This window comes from Argiope bruennichi, chromosome X2 (assembly GCF_947563725.1).
Source record: "Argiope bruennichi chromosome X2, qqArgBrue1.1, whole genome shotgun sequence".
NCBI lineage: Eukaryota > Metazoa > Arthropoda > Arachnida > Araneae > Araneidae > Argiope > Argiope bruennichi.
The window spans coordinates 37,359,065-37,379,577 of NC_079163.1; the positions used below are offsets into that span (position 1 = coordinate 37,359,065).

General features: G+C 28.0%; 1 protein-coding gene across 1 annotated transcript; it reads left to right on the forward strand.

Annotated features, from left to right (window-relative positions):
- Positions 1-1,456: 1,456 nt before the first annotated feature.
- On the forward strand, positions 1,457-8,842 carry LOC129961001 (uncharacterized). Its single transcript, XM_056074790.1, has 2 exons — positions 1,457-1,554; positions 5,169-8,842. The coding sequence occupies exon 2, from the start codon at positions 5,240-5,242 to the stop codon at positions 6,419-6,421; it is 1,182 nt and encodes a 393-aa protein (XP_055930765.1). The 5' UTR covers positions 1,457-1,554; positions 5,169-5,239; the 3' UTR covers positions 6,422-8,842.
- Positions 8,843-20,513: the final 11,671 nt, after the last annotated feature.

Sequence of the window (20,513 nt, forward strand, 5' to 3'; positions counted from 1 at the left end):
TCAATAGAGGTATTAAATTCTGATATATATAAATAAATCTATTAACCATTTATGAAACAAACAAAAAAATTTGGAATAAGGAATATATGTATTTAAACAAATTACTTTTTAAAATCATGTATCATTAATCAGCTAATACATATATTGATTTTTAATTTAACTCTTATGTTTTAATGAAACAAAAATAATCTTTATTAAACAGAAAATAGTGAGAATTTTGATGATTTCTTTGAAGGAGTCTGGTCATCATGCCTTCTTAACAAAGAATAAGCCTTATGTTATCAAAAACAGAGCAAAACATATGGAGTGAAAACAATTAAGATATCTATATTTTTTACAATACATATTTTTACACATATGAATTATTCAATTGAAATTTTAAAACAAGTGTTTAACATGCACATTATCAACATTATATTCTCAATTCATTAATAAAAGAACAATTTAAAATAACTGATTTTATACTATATTTTTTCAACAAGGCAAATTTAAAAAAAAATATATATACTGGACAAAACTACAAGACAGGGGTTATAGATTTCTTATTAATGCAATTTTTAGACCATCAAATTACAAACGCTTTATTGCTAATATAAATACTAGCAAACAACAAAACCAAAGTATGCTTGCAGTTATAAAAATTGATTTAAATGTTCTATAACACTAATTTATTATCTTATTAGGCAAGAAATAGAATATAATTTACCACATTTAAAAATTTCAGCCAATTTTTTAGAAATATTTAGCCCCATATATTTAGAAAATTATGAATATTAAAATCAATATTTAATTGTATAAAACAAATTAAAATATTTCCCAATGAGCACAGCCAAATTGCAAGAAATAAATTAAAACAACATCGAATTTGTATTCCGAATGCAGTATCATTTTTAGCTACCACTAAGAATTTAAATGAAACTTGCAAGTTCATTATATTGCTCTATGAAAACATTAAATTTCATTTAACAAATCAATTGAGGATAAAATTGAATTCTGAGTTTACACATTAGTTTCTTGCCATTTAATTAATTATAAAAAGAATGCGCCTGTGGAAAATTAGGCTTTTCCAAGCTCTCACGTCAGCCACAGCGAACATTCATAGCATCATTTCTAATCAAAAATGAGATTCATAAAATGCAATTATGAGCAAATATAAATAAATCATATCACTATATTATCCTTTTATTAAAAAAGAACGCGCATAAATATGATCTGCCTTCATCGTGAAATTATCACTCCTTGGAACCGCCTGACATCCACACCATGCTTTACAAAAATGCGCTTCATTTTTAGCGCGTTAATAATTTTTCATGTTTTGACACAAAGAACGTTTCCTCAAGTAACCTTACATCGAGTGCGCCTTTCCCACCGTTTCCATCGTTACCGGAATGAAACCCGTCCTCCATGTTAGTTATCCCCCCCCCCTTCACTTCTAATGCTCTTCACCCAACTCGCATTTGGACACTGAGAGAATCGATCGTCCTCCGGTGCACACGTCTCTTGTGAGGGTGCTAGTCATTTTTATTGCTATAGCAGTGAAAGCTCATAATGTTTGTAAGTATAATTTTCTCTCTGTTATTTAACCTTAAATGTAAATCTAATCTTCTGTTAAATATCTTTTATCTTCTTAAACAGATATTTAATTACAGAGTGGTGGAAGCTATTAACATCGCGTCTGGCGTATACCTGTTTCTTTGCAGTTAGGGACGACATAATAAGTTAAATAAAATTGATCTAAAATCAAATAATATAAAACGCATTGTTTAGTCCCCAGAAATCTATATTTAAAATCAATCTTGATATGTTATTTCATACAGTCTTACTGTTTGAGTAAATAAAACATGTAGTAATTATTCTCGATTCATTTAGCAGGGTGGCCAACCGACCTAGAGGTCGCGAAAGGCAAGGAAATTTATTATGAAACAGGAATTTTTTTTTATAAATCGATAATTTTTATCAACATGATAATTCGCTGATATTTTTTCATAAGTAGAATGAAACATCTTTGGTAACTAATGAAAATCAAACTTACTGGTAGTCTAAGACAGACTATAAAAGAGAAAGATTAACCACCATATCTAATTTATTGCATATATGTATAAATATATAATATTTTCGCCCAAAGTTTTTGTTTACTTTTTTTCAGAACGACAAGTTATCGACATAAATAGCGGAAATGGTTTTGCATATTTTAGGTAAAGGCAGCCTAACTAAAGTCTGGTTCCTGTTACTGTTATGATTTTAAGCTTTAATGTTTTTGTTATTTAAAAAGGTAAATCTAGCTATTCTCTACCCCCCCCCCCTTTCTTCGTTCTTACGTCAAATTGATCATACACGTATTACGAGTGCGAAAATATGAATTTTTGGTATTAATATTCAAAACTGGGTGTAAAATATTGATTCATTATTTTAATTCCAAAGCAATTTATTTTAATTAAATAAGTATTTTACAACAATTATTATTTGGTGGCCCCTTCTCGGAGATATCTTTGTTGAATTATGAAGTATCTGACGTTATTGCTATTATTTCCGGAAAACATTTTTTTTTTTATTTTTAAACGTAATAAATACAGATTACTAAATTCTTCATATGAATGGATGTTATTGCTAATATTTTCTTTTAACATTTTTTAAATTTTTATTTTGTGTTCGCTTAAAATTTACCTTACCTTTAACAAAATACTCTATAAATTTTAAAATAATATTAAACATGAGAAATTTATTTGATACATTATAGGTACATATGTCTCATTTTTTCAAAAAAATTTTATAAAAGAGAAGGCAGCATTTTTTATAGGGTGTGATGTATATGTTACTGTTTGCCATGAAAATTTATAAAATTCATTCATGCTATCTTTTTGGAAATTTATACCCCTAAAATTTTTTCTTTTTATGCAATAAAGAAAATGATGATAAGGACCAATTTTCCACTTTTTTTCCCTCTATTCTAATAGTTAAGTATTTGGCCAGAATTCAGGCGATTTTTTTTGTTATAGTCGGTGGGCTAAAAGTCAATGCAATGTTGATATCAATGAAGAATTTTTCTAATTTTGATGTGGAGATTTCATTTTGTATTTGTAAATGAATTTATTTTCTGTTAGTAAAATTATTGTTGTTCAGGTTTGATTGGCATGTTGGTAAACAGTATTGATAGGGGAGACTCCACTAGAAGGAAATAAATGATTTCGTTCTTAAGCACTCCACCAATTTGCATATATTTTTGTACAGCATTTTTTTTGAGTAAATTTGACAAACAGTTTTGAAATATGACTGGTTGGCTAAAAGGCGGTCTAGATCATAGGTTCCCAAAGTGGTCCAGGTGGACCCCCAGGGGTCCATAGGAGACCACATGGGGGTCCATGTAGACCTGAAAAGAAAACAGGGGTTCACAAGTTGTAAATGGGGGTCCACAAAAAATTTTCTGGTTTTCATAATAAAGAACAAAAATTTTGGCTTGGATTTACCTATCAACGTAGGCAGGTAGCATCATTCACTGGGTAGGTACTCAAAAATATTCTAGACTCAGTTTAAACACAGAATTGAATAGAACAATAGATAATAGTACAAGTGTACACCACATGTCGAGACTTGCAAAGTGCCGCCCGTGCGCCCGCTCATCCGGGACGCTTGTTTAGACCTGCAAAGGGATGAAATGCGACTTGCGCTGTGCTTGCAATCTACATTAGTATAAATACGAATGCCAAGAACATCGCAGAACGGGGAGATTTGAGATTACTTCTTACAAAACTGAAGCCAAATATTGATAATTTGCTGTAAATTCATCAAGTACATCCGTCTCATTAAAAGTATGACTATTTTTTATTGTTGATTTACATTTCAGAGTTCATTGTTGAATTTTTGTCAATTGTTGATTGTTTGTAATAATAAATGTTTATAATTTTGTATAATCACAAGTATTATTTTAATGAATAGGACACAAAAAAATTTGCTACTTTTTTTCTTCTTCTTAACACCCCCAATTTAGGGTGATATTTTTTAGGAGTTTTGGGAATACAGTAGAAATGTAGCAGCAGGGGGTCTACCAAAAATAGTAAAACTTTGAAAGTGGTCCACGAGAAAAAAAGTTTGGGAACCTCTGGTCTAGATGTACATGGTTGTTGTTAGTGTTGTGTTGTAGTGTTATGTTAGTGTTAGTGTACTAGTGTTGGTAATATATTTGCAAAAATGGGGAAGGATTTTACATGATTGAAGCTTAACTGAAATTCAATAATTTAAAAAAATGTATCTGAAATTCAGTTAAAGGAAAATAATGGGGTGTTTTTCTGGTCATTAACTTTTATTTTATATTGCTTTTAATTAAAAAAAAGAGGAACCGTTTTTCAAATACTGTTAAAAACATATTGTGCAATAATTAAAGAAAATAAAACAAAGCAACATTGCTCTGAAGATATTAGAAACATCCCCCCCCCCAAAAAAAAAAAGCCAGGGAAATTTCTTAAAAAATCTGGAAAAGTCAGGGAAATTCAAACAGCAGAAATGATGTCTGCCCTAATATTATGTCTAATAGTCTATATTGATATATATATTAATAATTGAATATTTAAAGTGAAATTTTTTGTATTTTTCCATATTTATGTTATGATTATTTAGGCATAATATAACAAAAAATTTCAAAAAATTCAGCGTAGTTTAATTAATAAATGAAATTTATTTTCAGAAATGCACGGAAACTTTGAATGATAATCTAGAAAAATGATTTTTTTTTTTTTTTTTTTTTTTTAAACAGCCACATTGTATGCATTAATGAATTTTGAACCAGAACATTTAAAGGGAATTACTTGTTAGAAATTACTTATTTAATTAAGTGTTTACAATTTATTCACAATTTACTTAAAATGAAATTTGCTTTCACATTTCAACTCTAAAAATATTTTTGGAACTTTTCCCCCTTCCATCAAGTATGATCTTTATGGTTAATATAATTTATTACATGCATAACACTTTTTTTATACAAGATAGATAAATTGATTGTTATATTTTAAAAGAAAAGCAATATGTAAACTACGTGCTTTTTTATCATGCACTATAATGCAGCTTTAATGAAAGTTTGCTGTCAGATTCTCTTAATTGATTGAAAAGATGCTTGCAATAAAATATGCATTTTGTATTGCATATGGAATCCATAAGATTTTTTTTCTTTCTTTCAGATTACATTGAGATTTTACTGAAGATTTGCTTGAAAATAATTCCTATTCTGCCTAGGAACTTCCTTTAAAAAATGGAAGCATCTGTTGATGACCCAAAAATTATAATCCCTTTTGTGCCATCACTATCCCACTTTTCTGCAGTAAAAGTAGCTCTTCCATTGTTCAATAACTTTGATAAAGGAGCTTGGCATGACATCTTGGAAGAAATGAAGAATGTAAATCCGGCAAGATTGAATGAAGCTAAGGCTGAAAAATGTGAGGTAAACAAAGCAAAGGAAAGGTTACTTCTCATTCCTGCAGATTTAAGACTTAAAGTATTAGAGGCAATTGTGGGCTTGGATTCGGCTTCTGTAAAATGGGATTTAGACCATTCATTTTTACTGATTTCAAAGAATATAGATGATTCTTTTTATTGGAAAACTGATGGGACAATTGACAGAATTAAAACAGTTCAGCAACTGCTTCTGAATGATGATATTATTATTGAACAGAAGTTTGATTTGGCCTGTTCTTATTTCTTAGAAAAAAGTATACAGACTTTGTGGTCAGAAATGGAGTCATCTGGTAAGACAGAGAAACCTTTAGCAGCTTATAATCCCATTTCACGTTTTTGGGTTAGAAGGATGAGCCATAAATATCAGACTCCATGGATAAAGAGCGTTAAAAAATACCTTGAACTTCCTGAAAAATTTTCAAGAATTCCAATCCCAAGATTCAGTGCTTTCTTTCCTTTGTTGCAGCCAGAAGACAGGAAGAAGTTTCTTGTCTCTTTATGTAATGCTACATCTGATGATTTCTTGTTCTGTATGTATGGCATAACTAAACAAGAAGAAGTAGAAATGTTGAAGACGGTTACTCCAAAACTCCTTTTTCTTTATTTGGCTTGGCCACTGCAAAGTTTCTTTCTTGCAATGGCTGAAAGATTGTGGAATTTTATTGATTATCCTCTTTTTCAAGAAGTACTAGATACTATCTACTCATACAATGTGACAAAGATAGATTTTGATTATGTTAAACTTTTTTTGGACTTCTATGAAAGAAGCCCTAATCACTTGAAGGAAAAGGCAAAGACATGCCTATCTCTCATAAACAGAATTCAATTTTGTAAAGATGCAATGCGGAAGAGGAAGAAAGATGAGACTGATGAATTAACAAATTCAAAAAAGCAAAGGAATGAATTATACTCTAACTGGCTGGCATTGGATGAGGAGGAAACTGACTCCTTTCCTTCCATGTTTTTTGATATTTTTTAATTAAGTTACCCAATGATATAAGATAACATCCTTGTAAAAAAATGCAGTACAAAGTTTTATAGCACATGTGAAAAAATAACTTCATCTTCCAGAACATCATAATGATCTCTTCATGACTATAACTTCAAGCTGCATTTTTTACTTAAGTCTTCAAATTTCTAAATTAATGTATTAAATTCCCCCCCCCCCTCTCTACTGTATCAAAAATGTTTTCCCGCTAATTTAACATTTCATTTTTTTTTTTTTAATCTGTCTTGCTAAAATGTGTGATTATAGAAATTCCTTTAAAGAATATTTTAGGTTTAAAATTCTTATTTTAAATAAATGTGATTGCATTGTTTTAAATGCCATAACGATGGTAACAGTATTGATTTGTAAACATGATTGTGTATGATATTCACATCAATGATATCTGTCAACATTGGAGTTAGTGTTAAGCATCTCTCTACGTATTCAAAAGCAAATTTAGGAAATTAAATATATAAAAGATATATTTTAAATATTATATTTTGGTTAGTCTAAAACAATATTTGTGGTACTTGGTTTTTAACAAATGAAAGATATTAATTATATATTTGAATATATATTTTAATTCTTGAAATTTATAGAAATAAGCCACTCTTCACAGCAATTTAGAAATGGGGTATTTTATTCTCTCATCCACTATTTTATGGTCAAAATTAATTATTTATATCATAAAGAATGTTTGCATTATTTTCAATATAAATTATACTACATGATTATCTTCTCCTTTGGGAAGAAATGCTCTGTAACTTATTATGGATAAAATATTTATTTAATGCGTGCTTAAAAAATAGTACGTATAAAAATTGTTGTATATATGTATATTGCTATTGACATTTTTTGATGTATTTATGTTGAATTTTTTAAAATATTTTTTTTGCTGTGATTTTAAACTTTTAAAGGAATGTATGCTTTTTTTTTTTTTTTTTTCTCTCTGACTTCAGATGGGATATATTATTTTCAGCTAGCCACCCTGTTGTAAAAATATTGCTTCATGACTGCATATAATATTAACTTCAATGATTTTTGTCAGTATTGGAGTTTGCGTTAAATACCTCCCTGTTTATTTATTGCATTGCAACAATTCCTTCATTTTGTGAAAAATTCATTAAGAAAAATAAATATATAAAAGTTATATTTTAAATAATTTTTCGGATTGTCTAAGACAATATTTGTGGTACTTGGTTTTTTACAAATGATATATTTTAATTTTTGAAATTTGTAAATATAAGTCATTCTTCACATCAATTTAGTATTAATGCATTTTATTCTCTAATCCACTATTTTATGGTCAAAATTAATTATTTATATCATAAAGAATGTTTGCATGATTTTCAATATAAATTATACTACATGATTATCTTCTCCTTTGGGAAGAAATGCTCTGTAACTTATTATGGATAAAATATTTATTTAATGCGTGCTTAAAAAATAGTACGTATAAAAATTGTTGTATATATGTATATTGCTATTGACATTTTTCGATGTATTTATGTTGAATTTTTTAAAATATTTTTTTATGCTGTGATTTTAAACTTTTAAAGGAATGTATGCTTTTTTTTTTTCTCTCTGACTTCAGATGGGATATATTATTTTCAGCTAGCCACCCTGTTGTAACAATATTTGTGGTACTTGGTTTTTTACAAATGATATATTTTAATTTTTGAAATTTGTAAATATAAGTCATTCTTCACATCAATTTAGTATTGATGCATTTTATTCTCTAATCCACTATTTTATGGTCAAAATTAATTATTTATATCATAAAGAATGTTTGCATGATTTTCAATATAAATTATACTACATGATTATCTTCTCCTTTGGGAAGAAATGCTCTGTAACTTATTATGGATAAAATATTTATTTAATGCGTGCTTAAAAAATAGTACGTATAAAAATTGTTGTATATATGTATATTGCTATTGACATTTTTCGATGTATTTATGTTGAATTTTTTAAAATATTTTTTTATGCTGTGATTTTAAACTTTTAAAGGAATGTATGCTTTTTTTTTTCTCTCTGACTTCAGATGGGATATATTATTTTCAGCTAGCCACCCTGTTGTAACAATATTGCTTCGTGACTGCATATAATATTAACTTCAATTTTTTTTTTTTTTTTTGTCAGTATTAGAGTTAGCGTTAAGCATCTCTCTCTTTATTTCATTGCAACAAATCCTTCATTTTGTGAAAAATTCATTAAGAAAAATAAATATATAAAAGTTACATTTTAAATAATTTTTCGGTTTGTCTAAGACAATATTTGTGGTACTTGGTTTTTAACAAATGAAAGATATTAATTATATATTTTAATTCTTGAAATTTGTAAATATAAGTCATTCTTCACATCAATTTAGTAATGATGCATTTTATTTTCTCATCCACTATTTTATGGTCAAAATTAATTATTTATATCATAAAGAATTTTTGCATCATTTTTAATATAAATTATACTATATAATTCTCATCTCCTTTGTGAGGAAATGCTCTGTTTCTTATAATGCATACTTAAAAACTGTATGGATAAAGTTGGATTCAATAAAACATAATTCTATGTGTGTGAATTTTATTCTAAACTTATATTTCTTCTTTTTTTTATTATTGCTGTTTACTTTTTTGATGTATTTATGTTAAATTTTTATTAATAATTTTTTTTGCTACAATTTTTAAAATTTTGAAGGAATGTTTTTTTTCTTTTTTTTTTTTTCCCTGATTTCAAATGGGATATATGTTTTCCAGCTCAATTGATTACTGGGTTTATGTAACCATAGTATTTAAAAAAAATGAAATTTTAAAATATTAGAAATATTTATTTAGTATTAAGAAATTTTTTCACTGGGTCAGAGATACACAGGTTTTCTGTCTCATTAGTACTTCAGGCAACTCATTTAACATTGCTGCAGTGGCCTGAGATAAGATCTTTGTTTTGAAATCCAGTTCCAAGGAATTACCTGAAAAAAAGGTGTGGTATATGTAAATCCATTAGGCATAGATGTCTTGTTAATGTGGCATGAAAATTTAGAGAATAAGTCCTGTCTCGGATAACAACCTCGTCATTTAACCCTGCTGTTATGTTCAGATCCATTTTGACCAAAAAGCTACATATATTATAAATTGATGAATACGTATATTTATAAATTGAAAATATATATATTATTAATATATACTATAAATATATGTATATTTATAATATTTGTTTTATGGTTTATGAAATGTCTAATGGTGAAAAAAAGTCTGGGCATAACCATTTAGAATCAGAAAAAAAGTTATCCCTGGACCTGCTACATATGCTAAGAATTCATGATAAATTGTTTATAAAACATCATTGATAGTTCTGAATTCAATGCATTTATTAATTTAGCTTTACTTGCTAGGATATTCGAATCCTGCAATGAATGTTACAGAAAGTTTGTGGTGAGAAAAAGAGACAATGAGCAAAGATTTTCATGTATCAAGAATTTTGAGATTTGATGATCAAGAAACAATTTTCTGTATTGTAGAAAAGAATAAATTTGCAGTAATTCACGATTAATGGGATATATTGCCCAATCTTTTTTTTTAATACCAGTGCATATGCTACCATTCATGAACAGTTATTTTCTTTCAAAAGAAACTGTCCATTCTGACATTACATGCCTAAAAAAACAAGTAAAGTTTGGTTTAAAATTTTAAATTCTCGGCAACAATAAAACAAGTTATGTGTGGAATATTCTACCAAACTGGGACAGGCGAAAAAGGAAGCAACATGAGAAATATCAAGTTCTTAAGGTTCTTGATTTCTCTATGATTTCAAGGGATATAATATAATATGTGACAACTTCTTTTCCTCATATACACTTAGATACATGTTATTGATAAGAAATGTAACTATGAATGGAAAAATGAGATGAAACAGACCCTGAAATAATCCAAATCAAAAATAAGGAAATTTATTTATTTTCATTTGTATTCACAAGTTGGGAATACAAATGAAACCTTCTATGCTTTTCCCGTGCATGCTCAAAAGGAATAAATGCAAAATAAAAGCACATTACATTTTGAAAAAAAAAAAAAAAAAAAGCTAACAATTTGTAATCTCAAAAACCTCGATCAATATTGATTAAAATTTTACAAAAGATACTTTACATATCTTAAATAAAATGATTCCTTGTTATACTTGTAGGAAAAGAACTAATAGGTGGCTAATCATATTTTCAAATGTTCTTGGCATTGGAGTGATGAATGCATATATCCTGTTCCTGGCAGCAAATTCTAATTGGAAATTAAAATCTCAAAGAAGGGTGCGAAGTTTTATTGAAGTTCTAGATATGCATGAATACAAAACCATATTTGTAGCAAATATGTACTACCACATTAAAGAATTGCAACTAAATGAGTGAAAAGTGTGCTAAGGCAGTTGAAAAACTTTGGAAGTTTCTAATGCTGAAGCACTTCTTGGTGAGGAAAAGCAGAGAAAGAGATCACTTGTATCTCTGTATATCAGAAAATAAATTTCAAAATGTAAGCATAAAATGTGGTAAATCACACTTGAATCAAGTATATATAAATTGTATTTCTATAGTTGCTCATTGAGGAGATTTTTCTATGTTTGAAATAGTCATGAACAGGAAACTTTGTCCATATAATAATATAAACATAGAAACAAATATAATTTTAATGTATTTCAAATACAATTTTTTTTTATATTGAAGATATCTGATAACTGAAACAAAATTTATCTAACAGAATTTTAATTTAGATTTCTGTTGTGTAAAAAAAAGAGAAGCTTCTGATATATTTACTTTTTGTGCCTTTTTGAATTAAATGTGAATGGAACAAAAAGAAATTTTCTATTTATTTTATTTGAAAATAAAAATAATGTTAGTAATTGAAATAAGAAACATTGAGTCCATTTGGGCATGAATACATTGAATGTATATTTGATATGAACACAGCAATAGGATTATGTTTCAGAATTACTAAGCCCATTCAGAAATAGCCCTTTTATTGTTTTAAAATGGAATGTAAATAAAACTAAATTCATATCCTACATAGGTACACAGTTTTGCTTTTAGAAATGCTTAATCTCAAATGGATACAAACGAAAGAATCCTCATTATAATGACAATGCAGCAAACAAAGTATATATTGCAATTCCAATTTTTTAATGGGTATTATTTAGTTGAAAAGTAGATAATTTTATTTAATTCATCGCTGATTTTACATAATTACCATTAAAAAGACGAAAAAAAAAATGTGAAGTATTGAATGCTATTATGTTTAAAAGTTATGTGTATGCTCCTTTATTCCCTTGAATTATATAGAGTACAATTTTTGGTTTGTTATAACATCTAAGTACTTTATTCTAGTTGGCTGATGATAAGCAGTTAAATAATTTGGGCTACATTTTGAGTTTATATTTTTCAATTAAAATTTTCAAACTTTTATGAGAAATTGTTGGTTTCTACCATTATTCAAGTATTTACTATATTTTATTAAATAACAAACCGCCTTTGCATATTTTTCCATTTCAGCATTAATTCTGGCTACCAGTTACTTTGCCGACATTAACGCTTGCATAAATATGCAGTCAAACATTTTATATATCTTGGTCTCTAAATAGCTTCTTCAAACAAAATATTTAAGCTTCAAATTTTGATAGTCATATAATTCATAATATTATAAAAGCTTTATGTTGTTCCTTTCATTGTACTATGTATCTCTAATTTTCTCTCTTACTTCCTATAAAAATTGAACTTTAAGTCAATGCAGAAGCGTTTTTGCTAAAACAAAATGTGTTTCTGAAAAAAGAGAGAAAACAGAATTGACGAGCATTGATGCCTCGTGCAGTACGGAATATTTTTTATAGTTTATATAGTACCTCAAACACTTATTGACTAAAAATTTCTCTGATTTATTATAAAATTCGACTTTTATTTTATTTTTAAAAAGATTTATATGATGTAGATAATATTGTTTCAATCAGTAAATGTATATTCGAAAAAAATTATGAAGTCTAAATTTTACACAGTCTTTTGATCATAAAAAAATCATATTCACTGATTTCGCCCCTGTTCGTTTTCGTCGGCCAATAACGATTTTGTCCTCAAATCACGCATGATTTCAAGCTAGTAGGGTCGCCTGAAGGATTGATTCCCTCCCCTCAGACAACAAAAATAAATAGAAGCAAACTGTTTTTAAAATGCCATGAGCAAAGCACAATTCCAATTTAAAAAAATAAATAGATACAGCATTAATTACTTTTTTCGACAGAAATGAAGAATTAAAACATGAAATTGAAAAAAAAAAAAAAAATTAACAAATGAAATAGAAATTTTCTTAAAGCCGTTAAAAGATTTCAGCTTTTTTTTTTTTTTTTTTTTTTTTCAAATTGGCAGATTCTTGTTTGATTCTTCGAATTTTCACTCCATCCAATATTGCTGAACGCGCCTTTTCTATTAAAAAAACAGTGTGGTGTTAATACATGTATTTCTCAGGCAGTTAAACAATTGTTAACTAAGAGACGAAAAATCTCCGTTGCCAGAAAAAGGCAAAGGAACCGGAAAGCTATTCATTAGTGTTGGCACATTCTTTATAGTTGGTTGTTTCTAAAAGTAGAACTAATAAATTATATTTATTGTAAAATTTATTGCGAGTCTTCACATGATATCCCAAACCAAAGCAAAATGATTTTTAAATTCACTACAAAAAATATTTTAAACATAAAAATATTTCATTTTTAATTCAAAATAAAATTATAGACTTTTTAAAAGCTCCAATTTTAACTACATATTGTTAGCAGTTCTGTGAATCATTAAGTTAAAAGCATTTATTAAAACCGATTTTAAGGATTTTCCATTATAAAGGAATTTCATTCTAAAATACTACTTGTAAAATCATATTATAATAATCATTAGCTTTGATAAGTTCAAAGGAACAATTTCTGAAAATGAAAAGAAAACATGCTTTATTGGAATGAATCACAAAAGTGAAATTACATTTTATTTTAAACCAATTCCCTTTGGCGACCTGCTGTTTTATCGGACATTGTAACTATCTTTAATTACAGTTAAATACTTTAGACACAATTTCATGTCCATGAAATGGCATTGTGAAATTGCCGAGCATTGAACATGTGTCTTATACATGCTCTACTCATTGCATACATGACACTTTCTAATGGAGACTACTGTTGACGTAATCTCCCTATTAAAAATGAAAATCTGTATTTTTTCTATCTTATAAATTTCGTGATATTTTTATTTCACTCATTTGACCGTGTTGTGAACTATACAGGCATTTTTTTTTTAAAGTTTCTAAAAATATAAAATTATTTTTGTATGATGATATTATATTTTCAAGTTGTTACAGAAAAGGGCCAACATCAATTTAATTTTTAATTAATTAAACATTTTTTTTAAATCTTTGCCAGGGGTGCACGTTCCCAATATCAAGAGTATATATGTGCTAAATTTGGTAACTAGATCAAACAATCTTGCCTGTAGAGCACTAACACACACACATGTTCATCTTTATTATTAGTATAAATTGCGTTATTAGTGATACGTTCATGTAAGAGGAATTCTAATCTTTGACTTAGAATTAAAATTCGAGGATAGTTGTTAACAATTCTGTTTTGTCAACTTATGCTAATTGAAACGGATGAAAATAATGTGATATCAAAATAAAATATTAGCTAATATGTTTAGTAAATAAATGCCCTTTGTAATTTTTTTATGGAAATGGACCTGAGTTTTTAAGTTGGCATATCTGTGTTAAAAATAGAAACTTATAAGAAATTAGAAGAATTCTAATTTCTGCAAATTTCATCTTAACAGGAAACTGAAATTTGCAGAAATGTAATAGTTTCTATTTTAAAAAACAGATTTCTTTACAAAATACTATATACTTGTAATAACAGTTAGTAACAATAAATTAGTATGGCATTTATCGAATTTTAAGGATTTTTTTTATCATTTCATTTTGCACAATTGGCCATTTTTAATTTAGTTTCTAGAAGATTAATACTTTTATTTTATACACATCTTAAAATTGTTTTTCTAACTTTGAACACAAATAGTAACAGCATCTTTTATACTTTGAAATTCTATCATACAAATGAAAAATTGTGCAAAATTTTATCCTTTTAATCACAATATAGTTTGGTATGATTTTATAATTGCTTGATATAAGTTGCATTGCTTCGGATAAAAATTTTCAAATATAACTACTTGTAGCATGAAGTTATTTATATGCAGTGAATTGCATTCAGCAAAAGGAATTAAACTACAAATTTTAATCTAGGGACCCTCTTTCTTCCGATTATTTTTAAGTTGCAAATCTTTAATTGATCAAACCAGGCATGTGTAGAATATAAAGATAGAATCTTCCATTTCGTTGTTTCCTCTACAATGAATTTTTTTGGATAAAATAATCCGAAATGTCTGCGATAATCCCTCTTTTTGTTTATGAAAATACTAAGCCCTTCCCCTTTTGAAGATTCTGCTCCAGCAGCGGAACACTGAAACGCTGGGGTTTTTTTCCACCCTGCGGACAATTATAAAGAAGGTGCTATAATGTATACGAGAGAATCAAAGTGAGGAATTCCTCATTTCTGGTTTTTTGTTTATTTGAATTTGCACCAGAAAGCGTGCATGAATTTTGTTATTTGTGATTTTCCTTTATAATGAAATTGTTGTACATATTTTAGAAGAAATGAATATAATTTAATCACTTCTAGCAGATCAAAAGCCATTGAATTAATTCCTTTATTTAAATCGCCCTAATTCTGAATTTCGTCATCGAAAATTCCTCTGTACTTTTAATACTTTGATTGTTTTTTTATTATAATTTTTAATAGATAAATTTTAAATTCGAAAAAAGAACTTTATAAATGCGGGATACTTTCGTTATTGTGGATGGTCAGGAGGTGGCCAATTTATTTACCTTTCGTATCACTAAATCTAACTGCTACTAATTTCTGCACAGCTCTCTCTAATGAACCCTGCGTGAAGCAGTATGCGCAGTAACGTAATCTTTATTGTATACTGATACATACATTTGTTATGGAATGTGTTATGCATTACAAATAAGCAGTCGATTTTTAACTTAAAAGTGTTTTACACCTCTGTTTCCAAAATTAACTTTCGTCCCTAGACTACAATCAAAATAGTCTGAAAAAATGAAGAACAATAAATATTGCAGGCCAAATATAAATTAATGAATTAAAATAAACCAAGGAGGTAGGGCATTTCGCACGTACGATTTACTTTAGTGTTTTCTTTTCATGCAATTTCCTGAGCTTCGAACTGCAAATATTTTGAATGAAAGTATGAAATTATAAGAATGAATATTGAAAATAAATTGGTAACAGGAAAATACAAAGGAAAAGGGAATGTAAGAAATTATATTAATAATTAATTAAAAATTTGATGATTAAAAGATATTAAAAAGTAAAGCAAGAATAAAGATAAAAAAAATATTACTTCCTCTTTATTCTCATTTGTTAATATTTAATTGTAAATTTATTTCCTTGAAATGCACATTTTTTCCCCTAGGATTCGTGAAACAATATATATAATCCTATGCTACTTTGAACAAAATCCTGTAATTTTCTATACTTATATAAAGCTCAATGTGTGTGTGTGTGTGTGTGTGTGTGCGTGTATGTATGTGCGTTGGCGCTCTGCAGGCCAGACCGTTCGACCTACAGCTACCAAATTTGGCACATGCATACCTTGGAGGTCGGAAATGTGCACCTGGGGTCCCTTTTTTTGAATTTTTAATTAGAATTTTAATTATTAATTAAAAACTAACTTTCCCACAAAAAAATCTTTTCATTTCTCCACCGCCTAATGAGTAAGGCTTTAGTTTTTTCCCCTCCGCTGAAGAGGATAGGCTTAACAAATTTTCGGCCGCTTATTTCAAACTTTTCTGTTTATTTTCTTAATGTTTGATGCATTTAAAATTAAACATTGTTAATTAATCGATCTTTCAGATCATTCTGAAGTACTTTTGAATTAAATTTAAACAGAATAAAGGAAATTAAAAATATCTAATCTGCGTAGCGTTACCCCAACTGGTGTAGAAAATTCACGCATGTGCATTGTGTTCTGATTGTTGACAAATATTTTCAACGGATGCGGACTTGATTTAAATTATTTTTAGGTTAGTTTTATGCTTTTGTAATTTAATTGTATTTATGTTAGTCATATATTTTTTGTATATGCTTATAGTTTTAAGTACATAGTTTTTTTAAGTAGTATTTTTAACCTGCTTTCGACCGAATATTTTAAGCGATACTGTTTATTTTCTTAGTGTTTGATGCATTTAAAATTAAACATTGTTATTTTATCGACCTGCTCATGATGAATCTGAAAAAAAAAATTTGACAAATTCTTGAAATATTACATAAATTAAAAAAGATTCTTTAGTGCCCATAAAGTTTAAACGCTGAGTGACTCTATTTTCAGTAATCAGATTATTAAAAAAAATGCTTTGTTTCAGTAAAAAATATTATTATATTAATTGCAGATTAATCCTTTCCACTTTAATTTAGAGCATAAATTCTACGGGACTAGCAGAAAATTAGAGAGAGAGATATTACGTTATGGCTGAAGGCCTTTATAATATTATGAGTGAATAATATGACTATTAAAATTTGAAGTTTTAAAATATTTTGATAAAGAAGCTATTGAAATAGGAATTGCATAAAATATTTAATTATTAAAATTTTAACGAACGTTAAGATTGGCGAACCGCCTGGTCGCCAAAGGCGGCTAGTACTAAATAAAAGAATATTAAATAATTTCATGTTACAGAGACAATGGCAAGTAATTGCGGGCTTTGCCATTTGCCTAAAGTCATAAAAATTGGCTAAAATCAACTGTTTTTGTTAAGACTTAAATTCTTATAATTTCTTATTTAACAAATTTCTTTATTAAAATCTTTAAAAAATTAAATTAAAAAATAGCATTAGCTATCGAGTACTCAGCTTCTTAAGGATATTAAAATTTGTTTTATCAAATTCAGTGCATAATTTCTAATCACTCATTTATTTTAAATTATCCAATAAATAAATAAATATGCTCGAAACTTATTTTTCTTCTTTCCTTCCTTTTTTCTTCGTTAAGTGAAGAGTCTCCAAGGCATTACGATATCTTTCGTTTCTTCCTAAGTTAATGCAGGGGGGAAAATACCTGTAAAAAGTATGCAGTCTTTAATTGTAAGGATTCCTTTCACCCTTTATATTAAAATAACAATTTATTTCATAAGGTAATAATGCTTTGAAATTTCATAAAATGGCATTGGAAAACACATGAACGATCAATAATTATCAATTTAAATCTAAACAATTTTTTATTTTGATCGCAGTTGTTTAGGAATTTAATTTAGTATTCAGGATTTGAGATAAACTTATTTGAATTTTAGTATGCAAAATATAACGAATAGAAAGATATTTTAACCCTAGATGTCTATCAATAACATATCACCTCATTCTTTGAAATTTGTGAGCAGGTTTTATTTTAATTAAAGAATTTCAACAGTTAAAATGTAAGGAAAAGAATTTTCAATTTTATAATCAAAATTCCAAAGAAAATAAACACTGATTTCTTTATGACAATAATCCTTCTTTTTGTACTTTTCTTTCATTTCTGTAGTTTGAAATTGTTTAAATGCACGTGGAATAAAGATTAAAAGTTTGAATAAAACTAATTAAATAAAAATAAAAAAGAGGAACATTTAATGTCTACATTATGTAAAAATGATCAGCTTAAAAATTGTCAGAAGCTGCGTATTTTTTAGTTCTTTATATATATTTTAAAATTGGATCTTGCTATTCCGGAGATTTTGTTCTTTGATAATCTTTGGCTTGATGTCTGCCTCATTACTGAGAATACATTGTATTAAAAATATTATAGTTATAGAAGATAATCATAATGGATTTAACCAAAATATGGGCATTTGTATTAACCAACTAATAGCAATTAATCACCAAGAAATATCGGCAAAGATATCATGTTAATTAACTGACTATGTTCGCCAATGACATGCGGTTAAGTCTTAAGTTTATTCAGTTAATAATAAATACAATAATGCTAAAGAATATATATATATATATATATATATATATATATATATATATATATATATATATATATATATATATATATATATATATATATATATATATATATATTAAACCTGATGATAAATTTCTTTTTACGCCAATTAATAGTTATGATTGAAATATTTAAATGGGTAACAATAAGGTCTTAGTTCCTTATTAACTAGGGTTTGTACAAAACCCGACTTTTTGAAAAACCGGTTTTCAAATTCGATACTTCCAAAAAAACCCGGTTTTAGTCGGTTTTCGAATTTTTATCAAAAAATTAGAAAATAGAATAGGGGAAAATATTTTACTTAATTTATATAAAACAGCAAAAAAAGAAATCAATATCAAAGTCAAAATATATAAAACAAAATTAAAGATTACATATACATATTACTTGCACAAAATAACGAAAACTCAAACAAAAATTTCAAATAATATTTATATTATTTTCAGTAATTTTAATTTCTCCTTAGAAAATAGGATTTTAAAAAACATAAAATATCCACTGAACGGTGGCTAAGTCTCGTTCTTATTTTGGACACAATATTGCCTGAAGTTGAAAATATTCGTTCACTAGTTACTGAGCTTGGTTTTGTAGTTTTCATGGCATCAAATAACAAATCTAAGTTTTTTGTTCTTTTATTCGTTGCTTCAAATAATGAAAATTCAGCTTTCAGTGTTTTTGGATTTGTAAGTTTTTCTTCAGGGTCTTCAAGAAACTTATGAATTGATTTTTCCATGGCTTCTTTTAAAACAGCATTACTCTGATGATTTTTTTTTTTTTTTTTGATTTGCTCTTTATCAGAATCGGCTTCTACATAAGAATTTGGAAATATTCAAGACAATATCTTTCCAAATAACTTAATAATTTCGGTTTTTGAAGCTAAAGAAAGTACACTAGATTTCTTCGCTGAACTAGAAATGTTTTGTGTATTTTGCAAATACAGCAAAAGAGTTGCTAATTCTATTTGTCTTCTTCCTTGAATTCGTTCTTCTAAAGCATATAATAATTTAAAACTGATTTCAGGGTTTCAATTTTTTAGTTCATTTAACAGAAATTCAAATATATCTTCACTTGTTAATAAATTGGCATCTCGTCGCCCTAAGCCTTCGGCTGCTAGACGAATCGGTCCCAAGACTTCATGAAGTTCTAAAAGTGAAGGATATTCAGCTTCATTCCACATATAAGAAGAACGAATATCATTCAATGCTAAAACAACACATTGTTTTACTGACAGAAATCTTCCAATCATGTCCGCCATACTATTCCACATTGTTTTGCTGTCAAGTATTAAATTTAATTCCTTTCCTCTTTCTTTTTTGATATAATTTTGAAGAATGGTATTTCTTACTGGAGAGTTTCTAAAGAACTTACAATTTTTTCTAATTTGTGAAACTGATTGTTTGTAATTGTCAGACAAAATAGGAATAGAATGTTCTTAGTTACACACATAATAAAGCGAACCTTCATAATCGTTATATTCGTATTCGTCTTCATCTTCCGATTCCTCAGTTGAAACAGGGCCGCGGTGGCCTGGTGGTAAGGTCTCGGCTTCGGAACCGGAGGGATTCAGGTTCGTGACCCGATTCCACCGAAGAACCGCCGTGTAAGGGGGTCTGGTGCACGTTAAATCCGTCATGACCAAACGTCCTCCCGCTGGTGTGGTGAGGTGTGGAGAGGGGGGTTCCAGCTCAGGTGTCGTCCTCGTCATCTGACCGCGGTTCAAAATTACGAGGTCCGTCCCAAAATAGCCCTAACGTTGCTTCAAAAGGGACGTAAATATAACCAAAACCAATCCTCAGTTGAAACATTTATTTCACCTATTTCTCTATGTTTATATAACACATCAGTAGCTACTAAATGGATGGCGTGTGAATAGCATAGTTGATTAATTACAGGTGATAATTTGCCAAATTGTTTCATAACAACGGCACCATCATTTGTTGCTGCAACTATGTCAGTTTCTAGATTCAA

Coding starts and splice junctions, on each gene's coding strand:
- LOC129961001 (XM_056074790.1), top strand. CDS start 5,240: ATGGAAGCATCTGTTGATGACCCAAAAATTATAATCCCTTTTGTGCCA.